The sequence below is a fragment of the Nestor notabilis genome, unplaced genomic scaffold (genome assembly GCF_000696875.1).
Source record: "Nestor notabilis isolate BGI_N333 unplaced genomic scaffold, ASM69687v1 scaffold155, whole genome shotgun sequence".
Classification (NCBI taxonomy): domain Eukaryota; kingdom Metazoa; phylum Chordata; class Aves; order Psittaciformes; family Psittacidae; genus Nestor; species Nestor notabilis.
Genome location: NW_009929557.1, coordinates 25,694 through 52,072, shown reverse-complemented (window position 1 = coordinate 52,072; position 26,379 = coordinate 25,694). Strand labels below are relative to the sequence as shown.

Below are 26,379 nucleotides of genomic sequence, written 5' to 3'. Positions count from 1 at the left end.
AGGAATGCCATAATACTTTGCAAGAGGGGGAATAAGTGATTCAATAACAACGAACAAACACTTAGGAGAAGGCTGGCCTAGTGATACGTCAAAAAGATACTGTGTCAGATGGACTTGTTGAGTCCATCAGCTCTAGAGATCCCAGGAGGACCTGAGCACTCCTGGCGTGTAAAACACTCTCTCTAAGCTTACAGAGGTATGGGTTCCTGCAAATGCTCTACTTTGTGCACATTCAGGCCCTTCGTATTGTCTCAAAGCACTCTGAGAAAGGAGCTCTTCAGAGAAATTTGTTAACACAAACAATTGATGTGGAGAATTTTAAGCATGTTAGGGATGGGCTAGGGAAGGAACTGTGAAATGCAGGTCTAGCAACCCATCCAATTTAGACTCCTGGGGCAATATTTTCTTTGAAGAAATCAATACCCCACCCTCCAAAGCAAACTGTCAAAACAAAAGCCCATTTGACTTCCAAGTCTCTCCTCCTGGCATTTTAGCACTAGTGAAAAGTGTCAATTGCTTAGCATATTGTTTTAATAAAAGTGGGGGGGAGGGGAAGTGAGAATAGCTCTTTAGTAAATAACATCTTTAGGAAGAAATGTTGAAGGATGCTTAGCAGAACTTTATTGAAAGTATTTAACTGTAAATGGAGCCAGAGACTCAAATGGTGAGGACACCACCAGACCCTGCAAAGCTTAAGCTACCAGCTTTGTCATGATTGCAGTGCTTCTTAAAAGCTGCTTTCATTAGCAGGTGATAATATGAAAAAGGACTTTACATTGTGACTAGGAAGTCTTGACTTGGTTATCTTCCCCCATATCCTCCTAAACAAGATAACAAGGAAAAAAATATATATACATATTTTACTTTTATTGTGAACTTAGAAGCTGGAAGAGGTTGACATAGTTACAATAGAGGGATATGCATTTCCTTCATGAATATAGAATTTTATTATCTATCTAAAAAAAAAAGTCACAGAAATGCTATAAATCTGTTCTGGCAACCATGTTGTATAACTGGGGTGTCTTCGTTTTAGTAAAATGCTGTATAACCTCTTGCAAAGTCCCGCTTAAAATAAATACCTGTGAGCTAGGAATGTTTGGTACTGTAAAATCTCAGTCTTCCTAGGAATTATCATTTGTATGCTGCATTTTAGGGAGCTGAAAAGAACATTTCTAACATAGAATAATAGCTTTGCATTTACAGCCCCAGAAACAACTGTGTAACCCATGTCTTTCTTAAATGGATCCCTATTTCCACATTTTATTGCCATTTCACTCGTGTACCTTATTCATCCTTTTCCTGCCCTTCCTGTCCCCCTGAAACACACATTTCTCTTCTTCCCCCTCCCCCTCCAAGTCTTGCAAGTCTCGAGTCTTAATTATTTAGAGTAGGGAAGAAGATATCAGGACAGTATAATTTGACAAGATTCAGATTACATCCCCTGACGAATAGCAAATGTACAATGGTAACTTGTGTGAATTACATAAGAAAACAATGGCATGTTGAGAATGGCCCTGAATTGAATACAGTTCAGGCATGCATACTTAAGAAAGGATCTCTGCCATCAATTACTTTCAGGCACCTGTGTGCAAAGTGCTTGGTGTTCTCTGCAGAACAATGGAATCCTTTTAATACCACAGTCTTAGAATTGTTGTAACCATTGATTTACTGTCTCCAGAGCTAAAGCCACTTATTACTAAGAGTGATCTACAAACCCTCCAAGTGACTGTAAATCTCTTGTGGTAATGCAGCAGACCACAGGTCTGCAAGTAATAACTGCAAGCAGCAAACCCTTTCAGGTGTACACAGGTTCTCCAAGTGAAAGGCTTTGTGAGGTCCTCTTTATTTTTGTGGAGCTTTGTGTGTTAGTAATGCTTAGCAGGAACGCTGGTATGAGAAATATTGAATTATTACTTTGACCTGGCAGTAAGAAAGTTGCTTTTCCAGTTGTTTTGACTCATACCACTAGAAGTTTATCAAAAGTCAGTGAGTTTCACCACCAGTTTGCTTAAATAAATGTTTTGAATTCAAACACAAAACTTCTTTTCCCTCTACTTATCATTTCTAATTGCTCTGAAGTAATGGGGTAATGGATTACTGTACCTTCTGTGTGGCTCATTCTATTCCAAGACGAAGTGTTGAGCCCAAAGTCATAAAGAGTATTTCTTATCTTTTTGCTCTTTCAGGAAATTGTCTCTGATTTTTTTTCATCTCTCTGCAGTAGTGCAGTTAAACTAAAGACCAGAACAACTAGGGCTCTAATTAATCTTCAACTTACTAATAAGTGGCATCCATCTAAAATTACAGACCATTAAAACTGTCTTGGTAAGTGGCAGAGCATGGCCTGTTGACTGTGTTGTAATACTTTGATTCCCTTTGTAGAACAGCTTACAGAGTATTCACCCCTATGGAAGGAGATACTTGATATGCGATTGGCTGCTAAATAAAGCACTGTAAAGTCATAAATACTGAAACTACTGGCTGACAAGGAAGAGCCAACTGAGATGGAATACAAGACCTCAAGTGGAAACACTTTTAATTAAGGCACAAATATTTAATGCTTATTCATGGAAGAAGAAAATTGAAAGATATTCTTAAAGGCCTTTGCAAAAGCAGAGTTTTGAAGTAGATATGGAGAATTTTCTCCTTCCTCAATAGCTGAAAGTAGAAGTAAGTCTGGATTCACTAATGTGTGTGTAGATGAGTTGTTCTGCTTTTATCTTTTGAAAGAAAAAATGCCTCAGCCTTTTGTCAATCCCAAATGTTAAAATAGCAGTAGTTAGACACCAAGAAGGAAAATCTCCAAGTAGATTGCATACCAATTTTCAAAAATATTTGGTTATTTTTTTCTCTGCCTCAATTACAGTTTCTTAAAAGTGGAAAAAATGTGAAAGTGGAAGCTTTATGGATTCATTCACTTCCAAAATTTGTGCTTTAATGAAAATACTAAATATTAAAAAATCTGTGTAAGTCTTGAGCCAGTAAGATTTCATAATAAAAATCTCTCAGGTGCAGATTGTAAACTGATGGAGGGACTTGTCTAAATACAAACCTGATTTTCTGTTAACTATTATGTCATAGTTAAAACATTCTAACTCATTTATTAAAATGAATATTTTTACATTGGTTTGGTGGTATAATAGTATTCCAGGGACTAGATGACATAGATTGATATAAGATGGCTTTATGTTGCTGTATCAGTAGTAGCAGTTGTACTGGAGTTACAGTTGTCATGTGATTATACATAAAACTAAATATAGTTGTAGTATGGAGTTATTACAATGCTTCTACTCCAGAAGAACAGCAGTACTGATGACTATAAGGATGTAGATTTTTCAGGCCTTGACAGCTTAGAAGTATGTTTAACAAATTAATTTGATAAATATTATTTAGTAGTTTAAATGCAGTATTCATGCCACAGTGAATAAACAGTGCTTGCTGTTCTGTTCTAATGCATAGTCTAGAATTTGAACTGCTATACGATTTGGGTTGAATTAAGTTGCTAGATTTTCCATTGAAATAACCCTGGTCCTCAGCTATTCCACCCTACTTAATTCTGGGGATGTCTTTGGGATGGTAGTGAACTGGGAAAAGTAATCTTTCAGATTGGGTCAGTCAGTGATAAGTAGCTGCGTTTAAAGCTTAAGTCAGCGATACACTGTTCCTGTGAGGTAACTGTCTCTGAAGCTGACAGCTGGGGAGAAAGAACACAGGAATGCATGCACAGTGTCCTGTAACACAGGCATCAGTTTGGTATTTTGCTGGACACGGGGCCTCCTAAGAGTTGACAGAATCGTAGAATCACAGAATGGTTGAGATTGCAAGGTACATCTGAAGATCATCTGGTGTAACTCAACCAGGGCAACCTACAGCTGGTTGCCCAGGATCATGTCCTGAGAGCTTTTGAGTGTCTCCAAGGATAGAGAATCCACAACCCTTCTGGGCAACTCGTGCCAATACTTGGCACCCTCAAAGTGAGAAAGTGTTTCCTGATATTCAGAGGGAACATCATGTGTTTCAGTTTGCAGCCACTGCCTCTTGTCCTGTTATTTTGCACCACAGAAAAGAACCTGGCTCTGTCACCTTTGCATCTTCCCTTCAGGTATTTATATATGTGGATGAAATCCCGCCTTGAGCCTTCTCTTCTGCAGGTTAAACAGCCTCAGCTCTTTCATCCTTTTTTGTATGTGAGGTGCTCCAGTCGCTCAATTGTCTTCCTGGCCCTTCACTGGATTCTGTCCAGTATGTCCATGTCTCTCTTGTTTTAAGGAGCCCATAACTCAACAGAGACCTCACCAGTGCTGAGTAGAGGGGAAGGAGCACCTTCTTTAGGCTGCTGGGCAATCCTTTGCCTAATGCAGCCCAAGATACCAGCAGCCACCCTTGCTGCAAGTGCAAATTACTGGTTCTGTCTACTTGGTGGACTACTGGGACCCCCAAGACCTTTTCTGCCAACCAGCTTTCCATCTGGGTGGCCCTCTGCATATCTCTGGTGCATGGGGTAGTTCCTTGTTGGGTGTGGAACTTTGCACTTCTCATTGCTGAACTCCCCAAGGTTCCTGTCAGCCCATTTCTCTAACCTGTTGGGGTTCCTCTGGTTAGCAGCACAATGCTCTGGCCTATCAGCCACTCATCCCAGCTTTGCATCATCATGAAATTTGCTGAGGGTACACTCTGCCCTGTCATCCAGATCATTAATGAAGATGCTGAACAGGACTGGACCCCGTCCTGACCTCTGGGGTAGATCACTAGTTACAAGCCTCCAATTAGACTTTTGATCACTACCCTCAGGGACCAGTCATTCAGATATTTTTCAATCCACCTCACTGTCTTCTCGTCCAGCCCCTACAGAAACAGCCTGGGGGACTATGAGGCTCTTATGGGAGACACCATCAAAGGCCTTACTGAAGGCCCACTAGACACTAGCCGTTTCTCTGTTCTCATCTACCAGGCCTGTCATTTAATTGTGCAAGTTAACCAGGTGGGTCAAGCATAACTTCCTCTTTGTGGAGCCATGCTGATTACTTCTGAGGAATTTCTTGTCCTTGATGTGCCTGGAAATTTTTTCCAGAATTAATTGTTCTATCAGAAAGGCAGATGCTGATGTTTGGATTAGCAGTGTTCACATGTGGATGGACCTTTATCCACATCCTACCTGGTCAAAGAAAGCAACACTTCTGCATGCTGTTTTGATGGAATTGGTATACTTTGATTAACTGAAGCAAAATTGCATGCCAATATGGAAAAGAAGGGAATATATGGTGGCCATATGAATCATAGAATGGTTTGGGTTGGAAGAGATCTTAAAGCTCACCCAGTTCCAACCCTGTTGCCATGGGCAGGGACACCTTCCACTAGAGCAGGTTGCTCCAAGCCCCGTCCAACCCAGCCTTGAACACTGCCAAGAATGGGGCAGCCACAGCTTCTCTGGGCAACCTGTGCCAGGGCCTCACCACCCTCATAGTGAAATTTTTTTCCTAATGTCTAGTCTGAACCTCACCTCTTTCAGTTTAAAGCCATTCCCCCTTGTCCTATCACTACATGCCCTTCTAAGAAGTCCCTCTCCTATCTTGGGTTCCCTATTTCTAATTGGCTTCACTGCCTTTCCCCGCCCTCCCCCCCCCCCAACAAAACAAAACAAGAAGATAAAATCCCAAAACAACAAAAAAAACCCCACCAAACTATCATTACAGTTCTTTACTACAGGAAACATCATGAAATTTCCTAGTCCATGATAGTTATGGCCATGGTGGTCTCCTGTTGCTCCCTTATATGATTCTCATTTGTCTCCTATTTTCATTTCACTTCACTAAGACTGTGCAAGCTGGATAGGACATTTTGACTATTGAACTGGTATTTTGTCAAGGTACACTATTGGAGTGTAGATGAAGATATTGTGAGCTCAGTTATCTGTTTAGATTAGTTGCCATGGAAGATTATTAGTGGAGGAGAGTGTATTCTCTTTCTCAGTAGAAATATTGCATAAATACGATGATTATTTTCATGTTTCTTTTATATTTGCTACCATAGATGTCATGTGGAAAAGAAATCATATTTTTATAGGCAGGCAATGAATTTGAGTGCACAGTCTTTCCAGTGTAACAAGCTGAGTAAGATGGTCTTCATTAAAAAAAAAAAAGAAGTTTCTTGTAGATCAGTGCACTGATCAATAAGAAAAAAAGTTGGATAGACGGTACTATCAGAAAGGGCAGGTTAGAAGCTACAGGTGAGAATACTATTATGCAGACTGCATAAAATGACGTGATTAGATTGTGAAGGAAAAATAAAAAGAGCACAAAATATGTACATATTTTTCATTGTGTCTAACAATTAGATTAATAACTCCTTAATTTCTGTTTGTTTTCTTGTAAAGAAGGTGACATTTGACTAGCATCTGAGGTTTTCTGTTAACATACCTTCCATTCATTGAAAGCATTTTGTCATAAACTACTGCCTGACAGATTCTATCACTGTGTCCATTAGTCATAATCTCTTATCATGAATTAGCAAGATAAGATTTTTTTTAGACTTTGCTCTATAGAACTTCAAGAGGATAGCTTTTTCTTTTGAGTAATCTGTCCTCAGGGAGACCCGTCCAGTGGTTCTATATCTTGTCCTGTGGAGTACAGTGTATCCTAGAGGATGCTATCTTTTAGAGGTGTAAAAAGAACATGCATAGCAATGCTTAGTTTTCTTCCCACTAAGGTGGCATTTCCTAGGCAAGGTTAATAGTCAGAATTACTTTGTTCTCTTCAATGTTATGCTAAATATTCCTGCCAATCAGGGAGCCATCTGCTCCAAATAATCTTATAAATCTTCATTTTATCTGTACAGGATTACACCTAACAGTTTTTTAAAAAAACAGGATGGTGCAGCTATCCACAGTTGCAGTTTTCTGGTTTAGTATTTGCTTTTTTTTTTCACTTCTGTGTTCCACAATCTCATGCAGCAAAGTCTTTTGATCCAAGATAAGAACAAAAGATAGGTTGTAAAACAAGAAAGGTGATAGTTCAATCAGGCCAGTTATATAAGTTGTTGTGTAGCATCCATAACAGAGCCTGAAATGTGTTTCCTGTAGTGGTGAAAACTTATACTGCTTATACAGTAAGTGACTGGAAAGAGAAGACTGGTTTTGTTACTTTCTTCTTAATAATATTAAGAAAAAATGTGCGTACTCTTTCAAAAGTTTTATTAGAAATAAAGAATAGAGCAAGTTGGGGAACTACACATTTTTCTTTTACTTCATGATGTGATAGATATGGGATTGAAGTTGGTGAGAAATGCTTCGTAATTCGCCTTCCCCCTCTCCCCTGCTCAAGTTAATTCAGTCGATTTTCAGACATTTTCTGATCTGAGCATGAGGTTATTACACTTCATATGAGTCTATAAAAAGGGCTGCCTCATTTATCATGAAGTTAAGGGGAGCAGCAATTCATTAGTATATAATACGTATTAATTTTATTTGCAACTTTATGTTCCCTAGCATTTCAGTAAATGGAAGTAACGTCATGTTTTCATGTCTCGAATACTTGTACTGAAGAAAGTGGTAGTAAGTGAAAAGCTACAGCTTTTTGCTTTCAGGCAAAAGTGTTCTTTTTGAGCACTCAATAAAGCATCTTAATTCTTAAGCCTTTTCTAAGGTATAGAACATAGTTTTCAAGGCATGTTCACTTGAATAATGCTGTTTGGTGTTTTAAAGCATGAGGATGTAAAAACAGCAGGAGGAAGTATGAAGTTTCCTGCTGTTTATTGTGATTTAGAAGTAAGATTAAAACTAGTCCAAGATAAATCTGCTACTGTAGGTGGAAACTCAGCTCGTGTATAAATATGGAAGCTCTTATGTCAGGAAAGACCTACCCAAAAGTAAGGATGACTAGTCTATAGCTGTATTTCCTCTTACTGCCTGGTATAGTCTGTGATCTTTATCACATGATGGAGGATCCCGATGTGTTAAGTCAGTAAAATCTTGTCTGTATGCCATCATCTGATAAAGGTTTTATGATCATAGTCAAGTGAAACACTACTGCAGCCAACAGTAGTGTTTGTGCTGTTGTGCCTAAAACAGAGTATCTGTACCTGGTGTTGAAAGAAGCCTGTTAAAGAGTCCATACTTCTGGAACGGTTTATCGGTTAAGAATATTATGGAAGTACAGATAAATCATCAAGCAGATTCAGATGCTGACAAACTAAACAGTCATAACTGAAATGAAAATAGAAAAATACATCTTGCATTTTATCCTAATATCCTAAGTATATTACTTAGATGCTAGTGAGCACGGCAAGTAGTGAAGAATCCATAGACTTAAGGAAAATATATATATGAAACTTGGCTGCTGTCTTGACATTTGTTCATCTTTTTTTAACTTCCTCTCAGGAGTAGCAGTCTATTTAGATAGAGGAGTTCAAGAGATTAATGAAAAAAAACCCAAAACAGTACTAGCAGAAAACTATTAAGTTTGGCTGTTCACAACACTTTCTATTTTCAAAAAAAGTGGGATTAACCTACCTGTATTTTTTATTTTATAACTGGTATAAAGCAGTGTCAGCTCAGGTAGGTGTTTCTGTCTGGTTGATGCGTTTCCACACCAGCAGTCTTTTCCTAGAACCTATTCTGGCATTTACATGTATTTGAAGATGTTACATTAATCCTTTTAGAACTAAGTCCGCACACACACACACACATACATTTACATATATGCTTATATATATTTCACTTATAAGCTTTCTCTCACTTACGATTTATCTGTATGTAAATGATTCAACTCCCTTTACTGGATATTAGCCAGCAATGTGTGCTCAAAGCTCAGAAAGCCAGCCATATCCTGGGCTACATCAAAAGCTTGACCAGCAGGTTGAGGGAGGTGGTTCTGCCCCTACACTCTGCTCTCATGAGACCCCACCCAGAGTACTACACTCAGATCTGGGGCCCCCAGCATAAGAAAAGCTGAGACAGTTGGGGTTGTTCAGCCTGAAGAAAAGACGGCTCTGGGAAGACCTTATTGTGGCCTTTCAATAATTAAAGGGGTATTATAAGAAAGATGGTGACAGACTGTTCAGTAGGACTTGTTGTGGTAGGGAAAAGGGTAATGGTTAAATGAAAAGAGGGTAGATTTAGACTCGATATAAGGAAGACATTTTTTGCAATGAGGGTGGAGAAGCACTGGCACAGGTTGCCCAGATAGGTGGTAGATGCCTTATCTCTGGAAATATTCTAGGTCAGGTTGACAGGGCTCTGAGCAATCTGATTTGGTTGAATGTCCCTAGTTGCAGGGGCATGGACTAGATGACCAACATAAGGCTTTGGCAAAATTTTGAAGCCTTGCAGGGGGAACAGTAGAAGCTAGCCAGGTATGTTTTCTCTATTTTTCTCAAATTAAGTTTGTTTTCAGTTTTAAGCAAGAGCCACTTGACATTTGTGATTTTACTTCTTTTGTTTGTGGGCATCACTGCTAAATTTTAATACCCTAATGCTAATTTAATTTACTGCTGTAATCAGGAATGTTTCCACCGTAATACCACTATTCCAATTGTACTAATTAAAATCTTGCCAGGGTGGAATATAGGGAGCAGGAAGCAAGGCGGTCTACCAAGGGAAAAAAAAGTGCTTTCCTACCCCATGACTTGGAGCAGCCTTCATAGCTATTCCCGCTAGCCCTTAGGCATTTATTATGTCCTTCATGCCCTTCCTAACAGGCAGCAATCTTTACCATGCTATGCAAGAAGCAGTACTAGGGAAGAACAGGAAGTCCCTATAGAATTTCAAACTACTACAGAGTTTCAACCTACTATTTGGATTCATAAAATTATTTCTTATTCATCTTCTTTTTCTTCTCTGTACAGTGAACCTGAGCCAAGGAGGAGAACTGGTTCTTGTTTCTGTTCAGGCTTTGGTAATCCTTTATACAATTTATCGAGACACCAGAACAACTGTTCCCGTATATGACTAGTAACCCATTTCTTTGCAGTTCTTTATCTGTATGAGCAGAAGCCGAAACATTCCCAAAGGGAGACCTTTATTTTAATTCATTTATCATATTAAAATGAAGGTCAAAAGGAAAAAAAAAATTCTAAAATTCATAGTGTGAAGTGAGTTAACTCAGTATTTTCTGACGTTTCTTTATTTAACTCAGTTCTCCCCATGTTTAAAAATAAAAAAATGCGTTCACTATCTGTCAATAAATTTCAGTGAATTTTTTAAGATAACTTAAAAGCTGGAGCAGTTGTAATGTATACCACTGGTAGAAAATAAATCCTGTGTTCATGCCCCAAAGTGCCTTCTTATTTATACTGTAAAATCAGCTGGACTTTCAGACCTCTGGCAATCATTTTAGTCAAAACTACCTTAGTGATCAGAAAATTACTGCTAAGTCCAGTTACAGTTATTGCCAACCCTTTAATATTTAATTGGAAGAGGTTATGACAGAAATAAAGTGGTTTTATTCTTTTGTACTCCAAGTAGGTCTAGAATGTAGTACCCTTCAGCTGTGATTCTTTATATGTCTATTCAGTATGTAATATGCACTGACAGCATCTAAACACAGAAAACTCATAGTAACCCTTAATTCAGGAATTAAGGAATACTAACTTGAGCAAGAAGATTGTCTTTCAAATTTAACTCTAATACCTTTGCACAGGAAATTAAGCAGTTTTATGAGACTTTTTCTGGCCTGTTTTATATCCTCTACTATACTTCAAGGTGTTTCTAAGGTGTACTTTGCTCTCATTTTGAAATATTATTTTTGACTGTTCCCATTTTTGTTTCAGTGCCATCCAGTTCCATAAGGGCCAAATGCTACACTTGCACTGCAGTGGGACTGCTCCTTCAAAAAAGAACTATTTGGCATAATTATGACAAACTGAACCTGATTGTTTATACTTCATTATGTTCTAAGTGCTTGTAGAAGTAATAGTTGCTTACTCACACACTTCTTTGAACTTGACTTGGGGCTATCTTGTTATGTTATGACCTATCAACTGGGAACCTTGACCTGTATGTTGGTTGCATTTTTAATTGCTAACATATTTTGTTAATTGTTCACCTACAAAGAACAGCAACCTAAAATCTCCTGTTTAATGAGCTCATTACAATGCTGTACACTTCATAAATGGTGATCATTACATATGTGACGAAGAAAGCTTTCTTGAGCTGGATAAAACCAAACTCAAACCAGTTCATCTAAACAAGTTAAATACGAAGGACATTGTGCTTTGCTTAGGAAAAATATGTCTAAGATTAAGTATGAATAGTATTAATAGTCATGTTCATATATTATATTTTAAGACTGTACCCAACGACCTATAAAACGTTTTTACTACTTGTTACACAATGCACTTATATTATTTCTCTGAGTTTCTTCAGATATGAAATAACTCTGAGACATAAAATATTTCTGAGGGGGTTTTTTTCTAATAAATCTTTAACTTTTTGCTAGTTTGGTAAAAGCATAAGGTACTGATTAACAAGATAAGTTAAGATTTGTCTAAGTGATATTGTTCAGAATAAATCAGTAAAAACTTTTTCTTTAAGGGTTTTGTACCACTTGTGCATAAGCAATTCAATATGGCAAAACCAATTCGTAAGACTTGCAGAATACCATTGTCGCAAGGTCCACAGAACAGTATCTAGAGGACTATAAAATACGCTATCAGTCTCTTGACCAGGAAAAAAAAACGAGCACGCTTTGTTGATAAAGATTAGAAAGGCAATAATGATCAGCTTCAGCCATGTTGTGTTTGCTCAAACACTTCCTGTACAGACTAGAAAGGCAGCTCCCTTATGCTTTGAATCCTTGCTTCAATCAAGTCACTCTTAGAATACAACGGACCTTTTTCTTTTGTCCTGGATTGAGGCCTAAATTTGTCTATTAGTATCTAACTATGCCATGAGGGTTGCTGGTGTGTCTTCACATAGGCTTGGCTGAAGCAAAAATCTTCCCAAAAGAGAATCATTAAATGTGGTGGTGTGATAATGGAGGGCCTGGCTACACAACTAAATAGGTCTTCTAGTTCTTATGGTGATAATTAAAATTCCTAGAGCCCCTGTGCAGGCTGCATAAGCAACTGTAATTAGTTGGAAGGTATGCCTACGGCTATGCAGGCAAGAAATGCTGTGTTTGGTAATGTGGCAGGGGTAGAAAACTAATGTAGTCAAGTCATGAAGGAGATCTTATAAAAGAGATCCGGTACAACTGAGGTCAGTGCACAGGGATGCGAAACAGGCATGTCATGTGAAAAGAACAAGTTGCAAGGATAGAATGGAAAATGAAAGACACATGAATACAAAGAAATTAAGTGTAGCAAGTACAGGAACTTTCTTAGAGAACTAGTAGATGGGCAAGACTAATGAGAAATAAAGGGAGCCATAACAGAAGATAAGAAAAATATACATATGGGAAACTTCATTACATAGGAAATTTTTTCAAAAATCTCTAAGTAGAAGAGTAGAGTAAGTAGAAAGTAGACTTACCAGAAGAATGTAGTCTTGAACAAATATATGAAATAGATGGCAATTAATACTGAATACTTAAAGATAGATGAGTAACAAAACCTCTGGAGAAATCTGAGATTAAAGCTTTAGAAGTATAGAATCCTGGAATGGTTTGGGTTGGAAGCAACCTTAAAGCTTATCTAGTGCCAATCCCCCTGCCATGGGCAAGGACACCTTCCACTAGAGCAGGTTGCTCCAAGCCACGTCCAACCTGGCATTGAACACTTCCAGGGATGGGACAGCCACAGCTTCTCTGGGAAACCCGTGCCAGTGCCTCACCACCCTCACAGGGATGATTTTTTTCCTAGTGTCTAATCTAAACCTCCCCTCTGCCAACTTTAAGCCATTCCCCTTTGTTGTGTCACCACATGCTCTTGTAAAAAGTCCCTCTCCTGATTTCTTGTACGAGTACCCCCTTTAGGTAATGGAAGACTGCTGTAAGGCTCCCCAGAGCCTTCTCTTCTCCAGGCTGAACAAGCCTGGTATAAGTATACAGAAAGTTGTCCATCAAATGGAAGACAAGGTGACTGAAGAGTGGAAGAGAGCTACCCTTCCTAAAAAAAGTAAAAAAATAAGATAAATACTAACAGTCATTACTGTTAAGTAATCTTCTAATCAAATGCAACAATGAAGTTTCCTAAGGAGTTTGTACTGTTAGTTGTTTAAGAAACATTCACTATTAGTCTTGTATAGGTGATGTGTAGAATGAAACTTACACACATTTTTTTCGTACCATGAGAGCAAACACTAAGGACAGCCAATAAAGATGAAGGAGAGATTATGAGACTGCTAGTAAACAAGAATTAGAAGTTAGTTTGAAACAGTTCAGCTTTGTTTTACATGTTGGGGGGAGGTCAGGGTATCTGGATCTGCTACAAACACAACTTACTGAGAAAAAAAATCTAAAATAACTTCCTAAAGGAGTTTTGAAGACAAAAAAAAAAATAAAAAATAAAAAATAAAAAAAAATAAAGAGGGGGTGGGGGAGCAGGGAGAGGGAAGGTTAGAAAATACACAGTTCTCTCTGTCCCAGCATCTAAACGCAGTTCCTAACTATGAATACTGCAACCCAGGGGCTTGTATAGGCTATATTAAGCATTTCTACAGCACTGCTGCTTCTTTCTTGGTATGGTAGATGTAGCTGGTTAGTCTGAGCTATATTCCACTAACTGGCTGCAACTAATGTGTGGAGATATGGAGGAAGAGTGTGGCCAGTGATGCATACCTTTTAGGGATGGTGGAAGAAAAACTATCCATTTTTGAATATCTGTGCTTCATATTATAGACAGTGGGGCCATTCCTTGGTCAGGTAGACCAACATAATAGGAATAGACTGGGACTTCCCAGAGGCTTTTGGTCTGTATTACTACCCAGCTACTACTGAAAACAACTGCAGAAATGATAGAACTAAACAGTTTTGGATAGAATTCACCTTCTAAATGCTAAGGAGAACATAAACAGGTAGATAAGATAAGAAACACAAATTTCATGTCTGCCAGTCAGAGTCCAACTGCTGGAAGATGTTTAGAAGAAAGATTTCCCTTTGGGCAGAGTATTTTTAGAAATAAATTCCACAGAATAGTCTGTGGAATTTATTCATGCCTTTCCTTAAGTAGGTTCTATATTGTGCCATTACAGGAACCTGATTATATACTGCCTTGGAGATACTATTATTTACATCTATGTATAGTAAATGTAAAAACCATGAAGAAATCTGTAGCATTTTGCTCTCACTTTAGTCAATGGCAAGAGTTCTCACCAGTTACAGAGAATCAAGTCTTGGATCTCGAATTAGAAGCACTCATGGCTTGATTTAATATGATAACTTCATCTTTATAAGTGAAAATAAAAAGTCAAACCTGAAAAATAGACTAATAGCATACTATCAGTGCATATTTGACCCACTAGCAAAAATGCATATGGCAGACTGAATCAAAGAATCACAGAATCATTATGGGACCTTTGGAGATCATCTAGTCTAACCCCCACTAGCAAGGCAGGGCTACCTACAGCAGATTACACAAGAACATGTCCAGGCAGGTTTTGAATGTCTCCAGAGAGGGAGACTCCATGACCTTCCTGGGTAGCCTGTTCCAGTGCTTTGCCACCCTCAATGTACAGAAGCTCTTCCTCATGTTGAGGTGAAACTTCTTGTGTTTCAGTTTATGGCCATTGCTCCTTGTGCTGTTACTGGGCACCACTGAAAAGAGTCTGGAACCATCCTCCTGGCCCCACACCTGTGGGGGAGCATAGTAGATGGAGCTGAGAAATGTTTGCAAACTCATATCTATGCTTTCACAGGAACTGTGGAAATTCTAAGTCTGAAAAAAGAGGTTGAAAATCTTAATAATCTAAATTATTTTGTGATTATTTGTCATTAGAAAGCAGCTAAGTTCACTGAATGCTATAAATTCCACCGAAGGATTTCATCTAAGTTACTGTGCTTTTAAAAAGAGAAAAAAATAACTTAACTCTTAAAGTATATTTCTTTCTTGGAGTCAAAAAAAGCTGGTTCCACTCCTTAAATCAAAGATTGCTAATTTGTTTTGTCTTTCTCATCAGATACATTAAATAGCACAGTCCTTTTTCTTGGATCCCAAAGGAAGTGTCAAAAAAATGTCACAGGAAGTTTATACTGCTGTTTCTTAACTTTGTAGAAAGCTTCTAATGCAGGGATGCGCAGCTTGAATTTAAACACAGTTTACCCAGTAGTCAGTTCACTTTTAAGCCAGGTTTCCATGTGCTGGATGGAAGACATATGTTTAACTTTTTTTGCTAATACTGTGCCTAGACTTATGTAGATGAATTCTAAACAATAAATGTTAAAATTTATAGATTAAAAGATTGCCCTTTGTGCTGTTATTTCTTTTATGCAATGGACTAGCTAGAATTTTCTTTCCCTCTCATTAAAATATATTCATGCACCTTTCATTATTAACAGCAGTGAAAATAGACTTGATTTCATCTCCGGGTCCCTCACGGAGTAATTTATCTGAGCAGCACTGCATGTTATCCTTCCTGATATTTATAATTTCTTTCATAACTGAATCAAACTACACTCCTTGACCATTATTTCTGCATTGTATTTTACTCCTTATTTAGGTGAAATAACTGGTCATTCTAGATATTTTGATGTAATTAAAGCTTTTATTTTGCCATGGAAACAATTCATTTTGTGGCACTATTTCTCCCAGGCAAGTAAAATCAAACTTTATGAAATTAATGTACTATCATTATACCAGTTTGTAACACACTCGGAGTGTACTAGGAACATAACTTCAGGATAACAAAGTGTTAAAAAAACCATCAAGGAATGAATTTGAAATTCATCTCTATCAATTTCTATAAATGCAATAACTACTCATAATGCACAGTCTTGATTGAATATATGCTATGCACATAGCCAGTAAGAAATATCAATCACTATAAGTACAAATATAAACTCAACCATTGATCTAAGTTCTAAATTAGTCTCAAGCTACGTTACTGAATTTCATCAGTTGTGGTATTTTTCTGTTACACATTTCTATGTTTATATAGATTCCACTGATCATATTGCATACTATCTGCCTGCAAAGCTAGCTAAGCAGTTCCCTTAAAACAAATACAGTCTAGTGTTCATATTTTGCTTAGGCCAAATGCAAAAAAGAAAAAAGAGGAGACTTCTCTAGAGCCTTGTTCACGCAATAACTTTCCTGTCCACAGCCTGCATTTGTAACCTAGCAGAGTAGAAGAATTTATTGCTGATAGTATTAAAATCCTATACAGATAATCAGTTGATTGAAGCTAAAGAGAGATATGATGTCGCTGAATCACTGGGAACATGTGACTTCTGGAAGTAGACAGTGATAAAACCAAAAGCAGGTTGGCTTCCTAGCACTCATTGGGAGAAACTGGTTTTGGTTGGAAAGGTGAGAATTCCACAGAATATGAAATTTTAGCTGGACATCTGGGTTTTTTTCCCAAATGTCTATTTCTGAAAAGTTTTCACAGGTTTATTTTAAATTCTGAACTTTAACTTCTTGTAGTCATGGCTTATCTACAAACAAAGAGTAAGTAAAACAGACTTGGGTTAGTAAGACTAGCTCAGCAACATTCATTTCCATGGATAAGGAGATAATCCCTACTCTGTGAGGTGATAAATTAGTTGATAATTCACTGACTGGAAATTCTAGGAATCAAGAATGACCAGTAGGAAAGACTTTTGAGAAATTAAGTGCTACAATTTATACACATGGAATAGTAGCTAGTTTGGTTTTCTTTTTTTTTTTTATCTTTTTTCTTTTTTTAATGCAAGGCCAAGGGAAGAAAAGGAAAATAACTGGGAAAAACATATGATATAGAAAATTGGCATGGTTTAGCCAACTTCACTGAAAGCAGTTTGATTTCATGTGTGATTGCTGTTGTATTAATCCCACTCTGAAGCTATGTTCTAACATAGCTTAGTTTTGAAGGTTTGCCTACAAACACTTAGGAACATCTATATTCATACTCACTGTTGGTATAGGGCAGGCCATCATAATTTTTCCTTTTGTGTTTTGTATTCTGATGAGGCCATGGAGGTTATACAACTAGTAGGACCTATATTATTGTGCTTCTACTATAATGACAGTGATACTTCTAACATTGCTTGTGTAGATACAGCCAAGATGAAGACAGAGAGTTAAGGAATGGGGCCCTTTAAACACTTTGAAATGTAACTAGTAAATATTTGACTAAGGCAAATACTTGTCTGGGAGGAGAAACAATGGTCTTTGAGTAAAGTAACCTGGTGTTACTTTACTACATAGTCATTGATTGCTACATAGTCATAGGAAAGACTCTTCCACTGTACCTTAAAACCTAGAATTCTTAATGATGTCTTCTTGTTCAAACTAGTTTTGAGCTAACTTGCATCAACATTTAAAAGCTTCATCACAGTTCTAGGCTGATGCTCAAACCAGAAACTCAGTGGCTTTTAGTAGAAATTTCTTCCTAAAGTGAAACTCGCATTTTCAACACAAAGCTATATAAGTAAAATCCCAATTACTGGGTCAATATCACAAAGTGCCAGCGCTCAGACCATCTGGGGCACATCAATATTTAAGATAAACTGAAGGAGAAGCTTGCAGAAATCCCAAGAAAGTCAATTAGCAGACCTGTGCTTCCTTATTATAGAACATCTTTGCCACCTCCTTTTTCATGTTCCATCTTTCTTTGTAGACCTAACTTCTCTGTTCTTCTCTCTGCAATTGTATTTTTTTTTTTTTTTTTTTAAATCTGATACCTAACAAGTGCACTGGAAAGACATGTTGCCACATGTACTTGCAGGCTTACTTGTGTCTCTGTCATCCTGAGCAGTTTATTTTTTTTCTCTCTCGGCCTTACCATCTTTTCACACATGGCACTCTGTAATTTTCTCCCCTTCTAATTATTGGCTAGTTTAATAGTCTTGCCATACCATACAATTACATATTTTTGTATAATAGGTTTCATATATCATTCATCTTTATTAACAAATTTGACATACTACTGTAAGATACATATTTTATGACACTTTATACAAAAGAAAGTAGCCTGTTGCAGAACCGTTTCTCACAGATATACCTATATATGAAGAAGGCATCACTAAAGCCCCCATTCCTACAGAAAGTGTCTGAATTAACAGAAATCCTTACTAGAAAAATTTTGATGAAAAGGCCCAAAAGGAATCACCCATGATATCAGCTCCATTCTACTCTTTCTGAAGGCTACATTGTCATATTCTTCATAAATTTAAGAAGAGTCATTTTGAAACTAATTCTTCTTTCAGGATTCTTCTCCCATCCTCCAATAAACCTGCTAATACGCTGGTCATTTTTAAAGACAAATGTTGGGAGTTAGATGTGTATTTTTACATACAGAAATAAATCATAAAATTGCACATTTCCAGCACTTCTAGCATTTTTTAGTTTTGCACTTACTGCATTGCACAGAACACCGTATTTTCCTAAACAGATCTTGAATGGGGGAGTTAATTCAATAAAGGAAATAAATGTAATGGACTATCGGTTTCATATAAATTGAAATATGCTGGATAAAATCTGAAAATCAATCTTTATTTTATAAGCTGCTGGGTTCTGACATGCTCTGTATCCTATGCATTCTATGCAGACTTTTGGGTCTAATAACAGTGAAAGCAGGATATTTCTGTGAAGCCAAAATTGCCAGTTAACAATAGTTGTTGCTCAAATTGTTTCTCCATTCCAATACTGACAAACTGTTTTCTTCTTTCCTTACAGTTTTCCAGTTGTCCCACAGAGTCACTCGGGTGGTTCCAGAGAGTGCTCTTCTGATTGTTCTTGGTCTCTTCCTTGGTGGCATTGTATGGGCAGCAGATCACATTGCCTCCTTTGCCCTTACACCAACTGTATTTTTCTTCTATCTGCTGCCCCCCATTGTTTTGGATGCTGGATATTTTATGCCAAATAGACTTTTTTTTGGAAATCTTGGTTCCATCCTTCTGTACGCTGTCATTGGGACAGTCTGGAATGCTGCCACAACTGGTTTATCTCTCTATGGTGTCTATCAGACAGGAATAATGGGTAAGTTTGATCTGCAAAGGCACAATTGTGAATGCTACTGTATGCCAGATGTTAGATGGGTGATACTTCACAACTTAACAACTCTTTTTAGCAGAACACCACCATCACCCACCCCCCCTAACCAATTGTAATTGGAGCAATCTGTAATATTTTTTACCAGATTTAAGAATGATCTGAGCAATCTTCTCTGAAGCAAGCACAAAAGGTACTCAAACCTGTGTCTCTTATATTTCCCTGCTCTAATTGTGTGCATACACTATCAGGATAAAGTTCAGGATTCATCCCGCTAATGGATATCTGGACAAAAATACACTCTGAAGGGCTTGTTTGTTTCTGCGGTGATAGAAACCTTCAAAGTTACTGTGAAATGGAACTGTCATCCTTCAGTCAGATTTAATATTAAGTAAGCAATGGTTGTCAAGTGAGTATGTATGCATGACATCTCTATTTTGTCTTCTGAGGCTGAAAATTATAACTGAAGACTTACAGAGCCAAATAGCACATGTAAGACACACTCTGTCTTAATTATACTAAAATATGAGGGTATGGGGCTGCTAGAAGAGGCACAGAACAGCAATTCTTGATCTCCTTAGAAGCTGTGGCATGCACATCAGCTATGTACTACCACCTGAAGAACAATGATTCACATTGTATGTGGATTGCATGTATTTTGAAACAGACATCCTATCTATGCTTTTTACTGTCTGTAGTGAATAGCCCTTCTAGGACAAAATTCTATTAGAGTTCGAGAAAGTACTTACAGGGCACATCTGAGTGCTGCTGAGAGCAGTACAGATTAAGTGTGCTGCTGTGCCTGTGCACTCTGCCCATCTGTTCTTGGCAACCAGTGCTGAGATCCTGGACTGAGTGAATGGCTCCAAGACCATGAGGGGTATATTGTGATGTACAAAAAGCTCAACAGCAAGTCATGGGGCTCTTCTTTAACCACAGTGGTTCAAAATCAACTCAGAGCAATTCACCACAGACTTCCTTTTAAGTCCAGATAATAAGAGTGCCTCAAATGTCAGAAGCTGCAGAGACATTCTTGTGATGAAGAATTAAGCTATTAGCCCATTATTGCAGAAGATAACATAATAGAGATTTTTGGCCTCAAAACCAGCTCTCATTATTCAATACAGGGAAGTAGCAAAATTTAATTCTGGAAGAAATAGACCTCAGACTTGTTCATATGAGATTCGTTTTGTATAATGGCAGATGTTTGTAATACAGACATCTATGACAGATTTAGCTTATATTTTAGATATTTACCTATAACACACAACTATAACACATTTTGTAAGCAAGAATTTTTGTTTAGAAGATACAAAGATGACAGCTCAGCTACAGACACTATTGACTTTAATAGGTAGGTAAGACATTTTATGTGCTTGCAGCCTGTAAACACAGTATATTGCATCCACAATTTCACAGTTAAATAAAGGTTTTCAGGACCAAAAATATGACAAAGGGCTACTACTACTGCAACAAATTGGCCATGGATTCTTTCTTCAAACACCCAAGTTGTTTGGGACAACTTAAAAAATACAACCAAAAATATTTTATTAACATCTCATTCTGAGAAATATAATGAATTAAAATATGTTGATAAAAATCATTTAAGGAAAAGCATGGACCTCTTCATGACGTGTGAAATGGGAAAGTCAAGTATTCTCAAAAAAAAAATTTAAGTGAAAAATCCATTTATCTCTTGCTCTCATCCCAATCCATAAACAATTCTCAACTGACTGTAAGAGCTGGATTCAATCACTACATGTTCAGCTTCATCATTATGCAAATCTTTCAGTGTCAGTATATACTAGAACTCTGAGCTTGCAGTTAAATGGGAGAATCAGCCCTTACCACAGGTCACAGCTAAAGCTCTACAAGCTGAAAATAGGGATGTTAACAAAAGCAAACCATAAACTGACGTGCCTGGTGAATTTAAATGTTCAGAATGCGCATTAATTGGTATACTGTGGGGAGCTGTCTTTACCACGAAGGCATATTATAACCTGCTAGAGTTCTAATTTCAGATATGGAAAAGGCCAGACAAGCCTGTCCCTGATTCAAACTATGTCATTCTCCAGCAAGCTAAGTAGGACTTTAAAATACTTTCTTGACACATACTTACTAATCCACTAAATACATTGTGTTGACCTCCAAGATGTCAACAAGATCTGAGTACCACACTTAGTGGAAAGCCTTCCTGTTCTTACTTACTCGCTGAAGATAGGAGAATGCTGAGTTAATTTCTAGAAGAGTTCATAGCAGCCTCTGGTTAAAGTTCTATGGCATATTTTTGTTTTGTTTTTTCTAAGATTGGATTTAATGCTAAAAGTAATATCATTAAAATGTAGGAATGTATATCCACTACAAAAATTAACTAAAACCTAATTACTTCCATTGCAGTAATAGTCCATCAACCATTGAATGGGCCTGTAGTATTGTCCATCAATATGAGATTGAATGATCCAAATCGGATTACATAGATTTACTACATAAACATAAAAATAGCTTTGTTCATATTCGATATCATTATAGATATTATAATTTGCAGAAGGAAAAGAGAGAAGGTGATAATAACAAAGAAATCCTTCTTCAGAAGTGAACTTAAAAAATCAGCACCTTAACTATGGTCATACTACAGCTATACCAGTCTCCTTTCACAGAATAGATAGAAGTATCTAATCCTAAATCTTCCTGGCTGATTGCATCTAACTGTTCACCATCTGCTGAGGAACACATGCAGTGTTTATCTGTGGAATAACTGTGGTTGTGACTAATACTTAGAAAAGTTTTTTTCCTGTACAATCTAGGTCATAGTAACAACATGCTGAGTATGTGAGAAGTCTTAAAATGGGCCCGATGAATTTACCTTGCTCAGGTGTCACCACTGGCAGCTAGTCACTCCAGACTTGAGCTGGAGAAAGCAGCGGTCACGTATCACTTGGAAATGACTTGCATTATTAGTTTAAATAGAAGCCTGATTTAGAAACCTCATGCTTCTCAAAACTGCTTTGTAGGAACTACAGTTGTGTCCTAACCTTTCCATAAGTATTTGCTCACTAGCTTTGCAAGTCTTCAAAGAATGTACCAATGATTATAATTGGTAACATATAAAAAGATAAGCAATCTCAGTGAGCCAATTTATTTTAAAAGCTTGCATTTTCTTGTACCTTGATATCTGACAGTTATTGTCAATGGGTTTGTTCCTTCCTTAAACATGGCAGAGAAGGACGTGTGATGGAACCATTAGATTCAGGTTCAAAGCTGTTCTCAGAATTTTTGGTACAGACTTCAGCTCACTGCTTCAACCCCTCTCTCACACTAAAATGGATAGATTCAGTCCTCGTTCACAGCCCAATACGTCCAAGAGTGAACAATATTATTACTCTTTTTGAAAATATAAAGTAGTTACGTGTCTGTGCAAACTATGATTTTTTGATTTCAGGGCCTTACCAAGGTCCCTTTAAACTATATGGAAAACTATAGATGTTCTGATTGGCAGACAGCAACTTGCAGCATATGTACTGCAGCTCCCCTAGATTTTTGGCCGTTGTTGTCTACTCCTGGCTCTGACTGCCCATGTCCTTCTCTAGAGTAAATATGCCCATGCCATTTGTACCAAAGCTATTTGGAATCTTCAATTAACTTCTAAGCACTAAACATTCTAGATTTGAAAAATTATCTAGTAAAAGTTCTTGCTAGAGGAGTGGTCACGTTGTTCTGAAAGTACCTTACAGGCAATATAGATTATTTTGCTACGGCTACTGACTGTCATTGTCTGACTTTTGCTTCTAAGTCATTAAATCAGATGGATTTCTCACTCCCCTGTAGAAATCACACCTGATACAACTGTCTATTATTTTTGGGCATGGGCCTCTGCACTATGTTCTAATGAATGAATTCTCAACATATTCCTTCTTTGATCCTCAAATAATTTTGGGCTTTATCATCTCTTAATAACCCTCCATTCATCACATTAATGAACACAAGGAGTTTTCCTGTTCTCTATGCTTTAAAAAATCAGTTCCCTAGGAAAAATTATTGGGATACCACTCTTGATAGCATAAAGAGGGTAAATTTAGCAAGATATCTAGGAAGGTAAGCAAAACAATCTTTGTGGCTCTTCCTTTTCTGTTGCTTTTAAAAGAAAGTTGATGATTGTCTCAGATTTTGCACAGCTAACCAAAATAACCTTAATAACTAAAAGAAGATTTAAAAAAAAATTAAATACTGAGTTACTTTATCATCAGAGTTTTGTAGTTCCAAAACTTTTGAAATCATTGCCAAAATTTCTAAGAGGGTACAACACAAACATTGCAGAACTTATTAAGCAGTTTCTGTGCCATGCTTTCCAGTTGATGCCTTAGGATCCCTATTTTCAAGGATTTTGCGTTATCTGTACTATCACAGTATGTCATTACTATAGATAACACAGAAGTAACTCTGCTTATACTTGGCTTTGTTTTGAAGGCCACCTGGATACTGGACTGCTGGACTTCCTCCTGTTTGGCAGCTTAATTGCCGCTGTGGATCCTGTAGCTGTTCTGGCAGTGTTTGAAGAAGTCCATGTCAATGAAGTTCTATTCATCATTGTTTTTGGAGAATCACTTCTGAATGATGCTGTAACTGTGGTAAATAAATTACGTATCCCGAAGACATCCAAATTCTAGAGGATTTCTTCTGAAGTGTATTTTCCCCTTAAATGAAACACTCTATCACCTATGTGATCACCTCAGATGCATAAACAGAAAGACAATACTAGCCAAAATGCTTATGTCTGTTCCCTCTCTTCTACTTCAATCAGATGTTTATCAAGCCAATATATAGCAAAGAGCTAATTTGAGAAAAATTATGGGGACATTTTAGAATGTTTCTGGTTTAATTTGTGTTTTTTTTCTGGGTAATGTTAATTCCTGAGGTTTTTTTTTTTTTTTGGCGGGGGGGGAGGTTGTGTTGGGTTTTTTTGGCCTTTTTCATTTAAAAAGAAAGGAAAAAAACTTAATAGACTTTAATGGACTTAATTGCAATTTTCTATTGATGTTTTTATTTTGATTGAAACACCTTTTTTTTTCTCCCCACACAAAATTTTTATCAGAATAAAATAGGCATTAGTTTCATAGTCCAGTGTGAGTAGGCAGGGACTAGGAAGGCCTATGGCAGAAAGATGCTATGCAACTGAGTTGCTATACAACTTCAGTTGGCTTCTTGGATCATCTCCTATTCTCCTATGTCCAAAGGAGGGTAAGATACGTCCACCAGTCTCAGTAACTTAACTTTTTTGCAACCAAGGCAGCAAGGCACTGCAAGGTCACTGGCAGCAGCCTAAGTGTTCACATGAGTTTGAAAATGCCATTTTTCAAATTGAGAAACCTAACTGCCTTTAGATATCAGTCTCATTAGTATTTTTGGTGTATTGCCAGAAACAAATATTAAAATAAACTCTATGAACTCAAGTAACACCACTACTGGCTTTCAGAAAGGTGTTTTTATTACTGTGAAATGAATACACTCACTCTACAAATAAAAGAAAGTTTGATTGTCTGTTGAAGAAAGACAGAAGAGAAGAATAAGCAAGATCTAGAGTCAGAAAGTTTTTTAAAAAAGGAGTTCTTACTTTGAAAAAGGAAAGGCTGGATGAGAGAAGAAAGTAGATCATGTAGCATTCTTTAAATGTCAATATGTAAAAGACTACGGTTACAGAACAGTCGCCTATGGGCCATAATTGGAGCAAATATGATAGGAATTAACAAGCTTAGCTGCAACAAGGGTTGTAACAAGGGTTTCTCAACAAGTTGAGAAAGCCATAGTAAAGTTCTCCTCCAACACTGGAGGAATTAGGTATAGATTAGACAGGAGGGTGTCAAGAATGAGGTTTATACAAACTTCCTTAGGCAGGAGTATGGATAAGATGAATTTTTTACTTGCAGCACTATAACTGTTAGTCAATTATTTTAAAAGTTTTAGTACAATTATTATCATTTATTCTCTTTTATGTTCAATTTATTTTACATACATTTAACCTATTTCAATCCAGTATCTTATTATTAGCATCGTATTATTATCTTATTTTATTATTTTATACAGGTGATTGATTAAATCTGCCAAATAACTGGATTTTAGAATGAGAAACGTTTTAGAAAACACAACTAGATGTAACAGTGCTTCTTACAGATAGAAATAATATTGAAATCAGAAATGGAAAGTTGAGGGGATTTTCAATTTTGTTTCTTCTTGTTCGCTGCATATTTTCTATTTTGAAAAATTAAAAAAATCTACAAGATCTTTGCTCTCCACACAGAATTTCCCTGTCATACATAATTTCAGCATTTAAAATGTTAGAATCCATAATGACATTATCTAAATACAGTTAATTCAGGAGCAAGTATAAAGTTAGTCTACTTTTCTTTTCAGGTGCTGTACAATGTGTTTGAATCTTTCGTTACAATAGGTCCAGAGAATGTGACGGGGACTGAATGTGTCAAAGGCATAGGTGCGTAGAATTGAATTCTGTATCAAATCATTGATGTACATATGCACACTTTTAAACAAAATATTATTATTATACTATCAGTAACTGTTGTTTTTCAGCCTTTTCCCTTGTCAGTCATATTCCCACATTCCTGTGGCATAGATGAATGCCCTAAGAAAATAAATAAGTGAATATTCCTGAATATTTGGGAAACTTAATCAGATTTATCTTTTTCTGAGGAGGCTCAACAGATGTGGAGTTCAGTTGTTAAGACCACCAAACTTGATAGCTGTATGTGTTTTCTTTCCTTTTTATAACATCTTTAGTTTCAGCCTATGCTCTCACTGCATTCCAGGAAAATTGAGATTGCACATGGGCATTCTCACTCCTTATCACTGATTGCCATCAAGTAATGTTTGCCAGTGACTATAAAAAATTTACTCACTATTTCTCATTTCAAGCATGACATGATACTACATTATCTTATGAATCAATGTTTTAACAATGGCTGTGTCATAGTCTATAACATGCTTTTGGAAAAGCATTTGCTTACAGAATATGGGGAAAAATGGTTCAAAGGAATGTAGTGAGTTTTGAATAAGCCTAAAATGGTGAGGCTTAACATGAAGCAACCTTGTTTTTTCTCCAGAATGCTGCATTCACATATAAAGTGCTAAAAGGCAATTCCTTTTAGAAATAATTGATGTGTCCTCCAAAATTTTCTCTGATGTGCTAGCCATAAAATAGAAGAGAATTAGTTTAAACCGTTATATTTCTACTGTTTAAGCTGTGTTTGGTTTTGTTTTTCAGTGTCGTTCTTTGTAGTGAGCCTGGGTGGGACACTGGTTGGCATT

General features: G+C 37.1%; 1 protein-coding gene across 1 annotated transcript in view; it reads left to right on the top strand.

Annotated features, from left to right (window-relative positions):
• The window catches only part of SLC9A3 (solute carrier family 9, subfamily A (NHE3, cation proton antiporter 3), member 3), a 46,052-nt gene that overhangs the window by 4,480 nt on the left and 15,193 nt on the right, over nt 1–26,379 (top strand). The window contains 4 exon segments of the mRNA XM_010015020.1: nt 18,748–19,050; nt 23,527–23,687; nt 25,468–25,546; nt 26,336–26,379. The exon segment at nt 26,336–26,379 is cut by the window's right edge and continues 18 nt beyond it. Of these exon segments, the coding sequence (XP_010013322.1) occupies nt 18,748–19,050; nt 23,527–23,687; nt 25,468–25,546; nt 26,336–26,379 (587 nt within the window).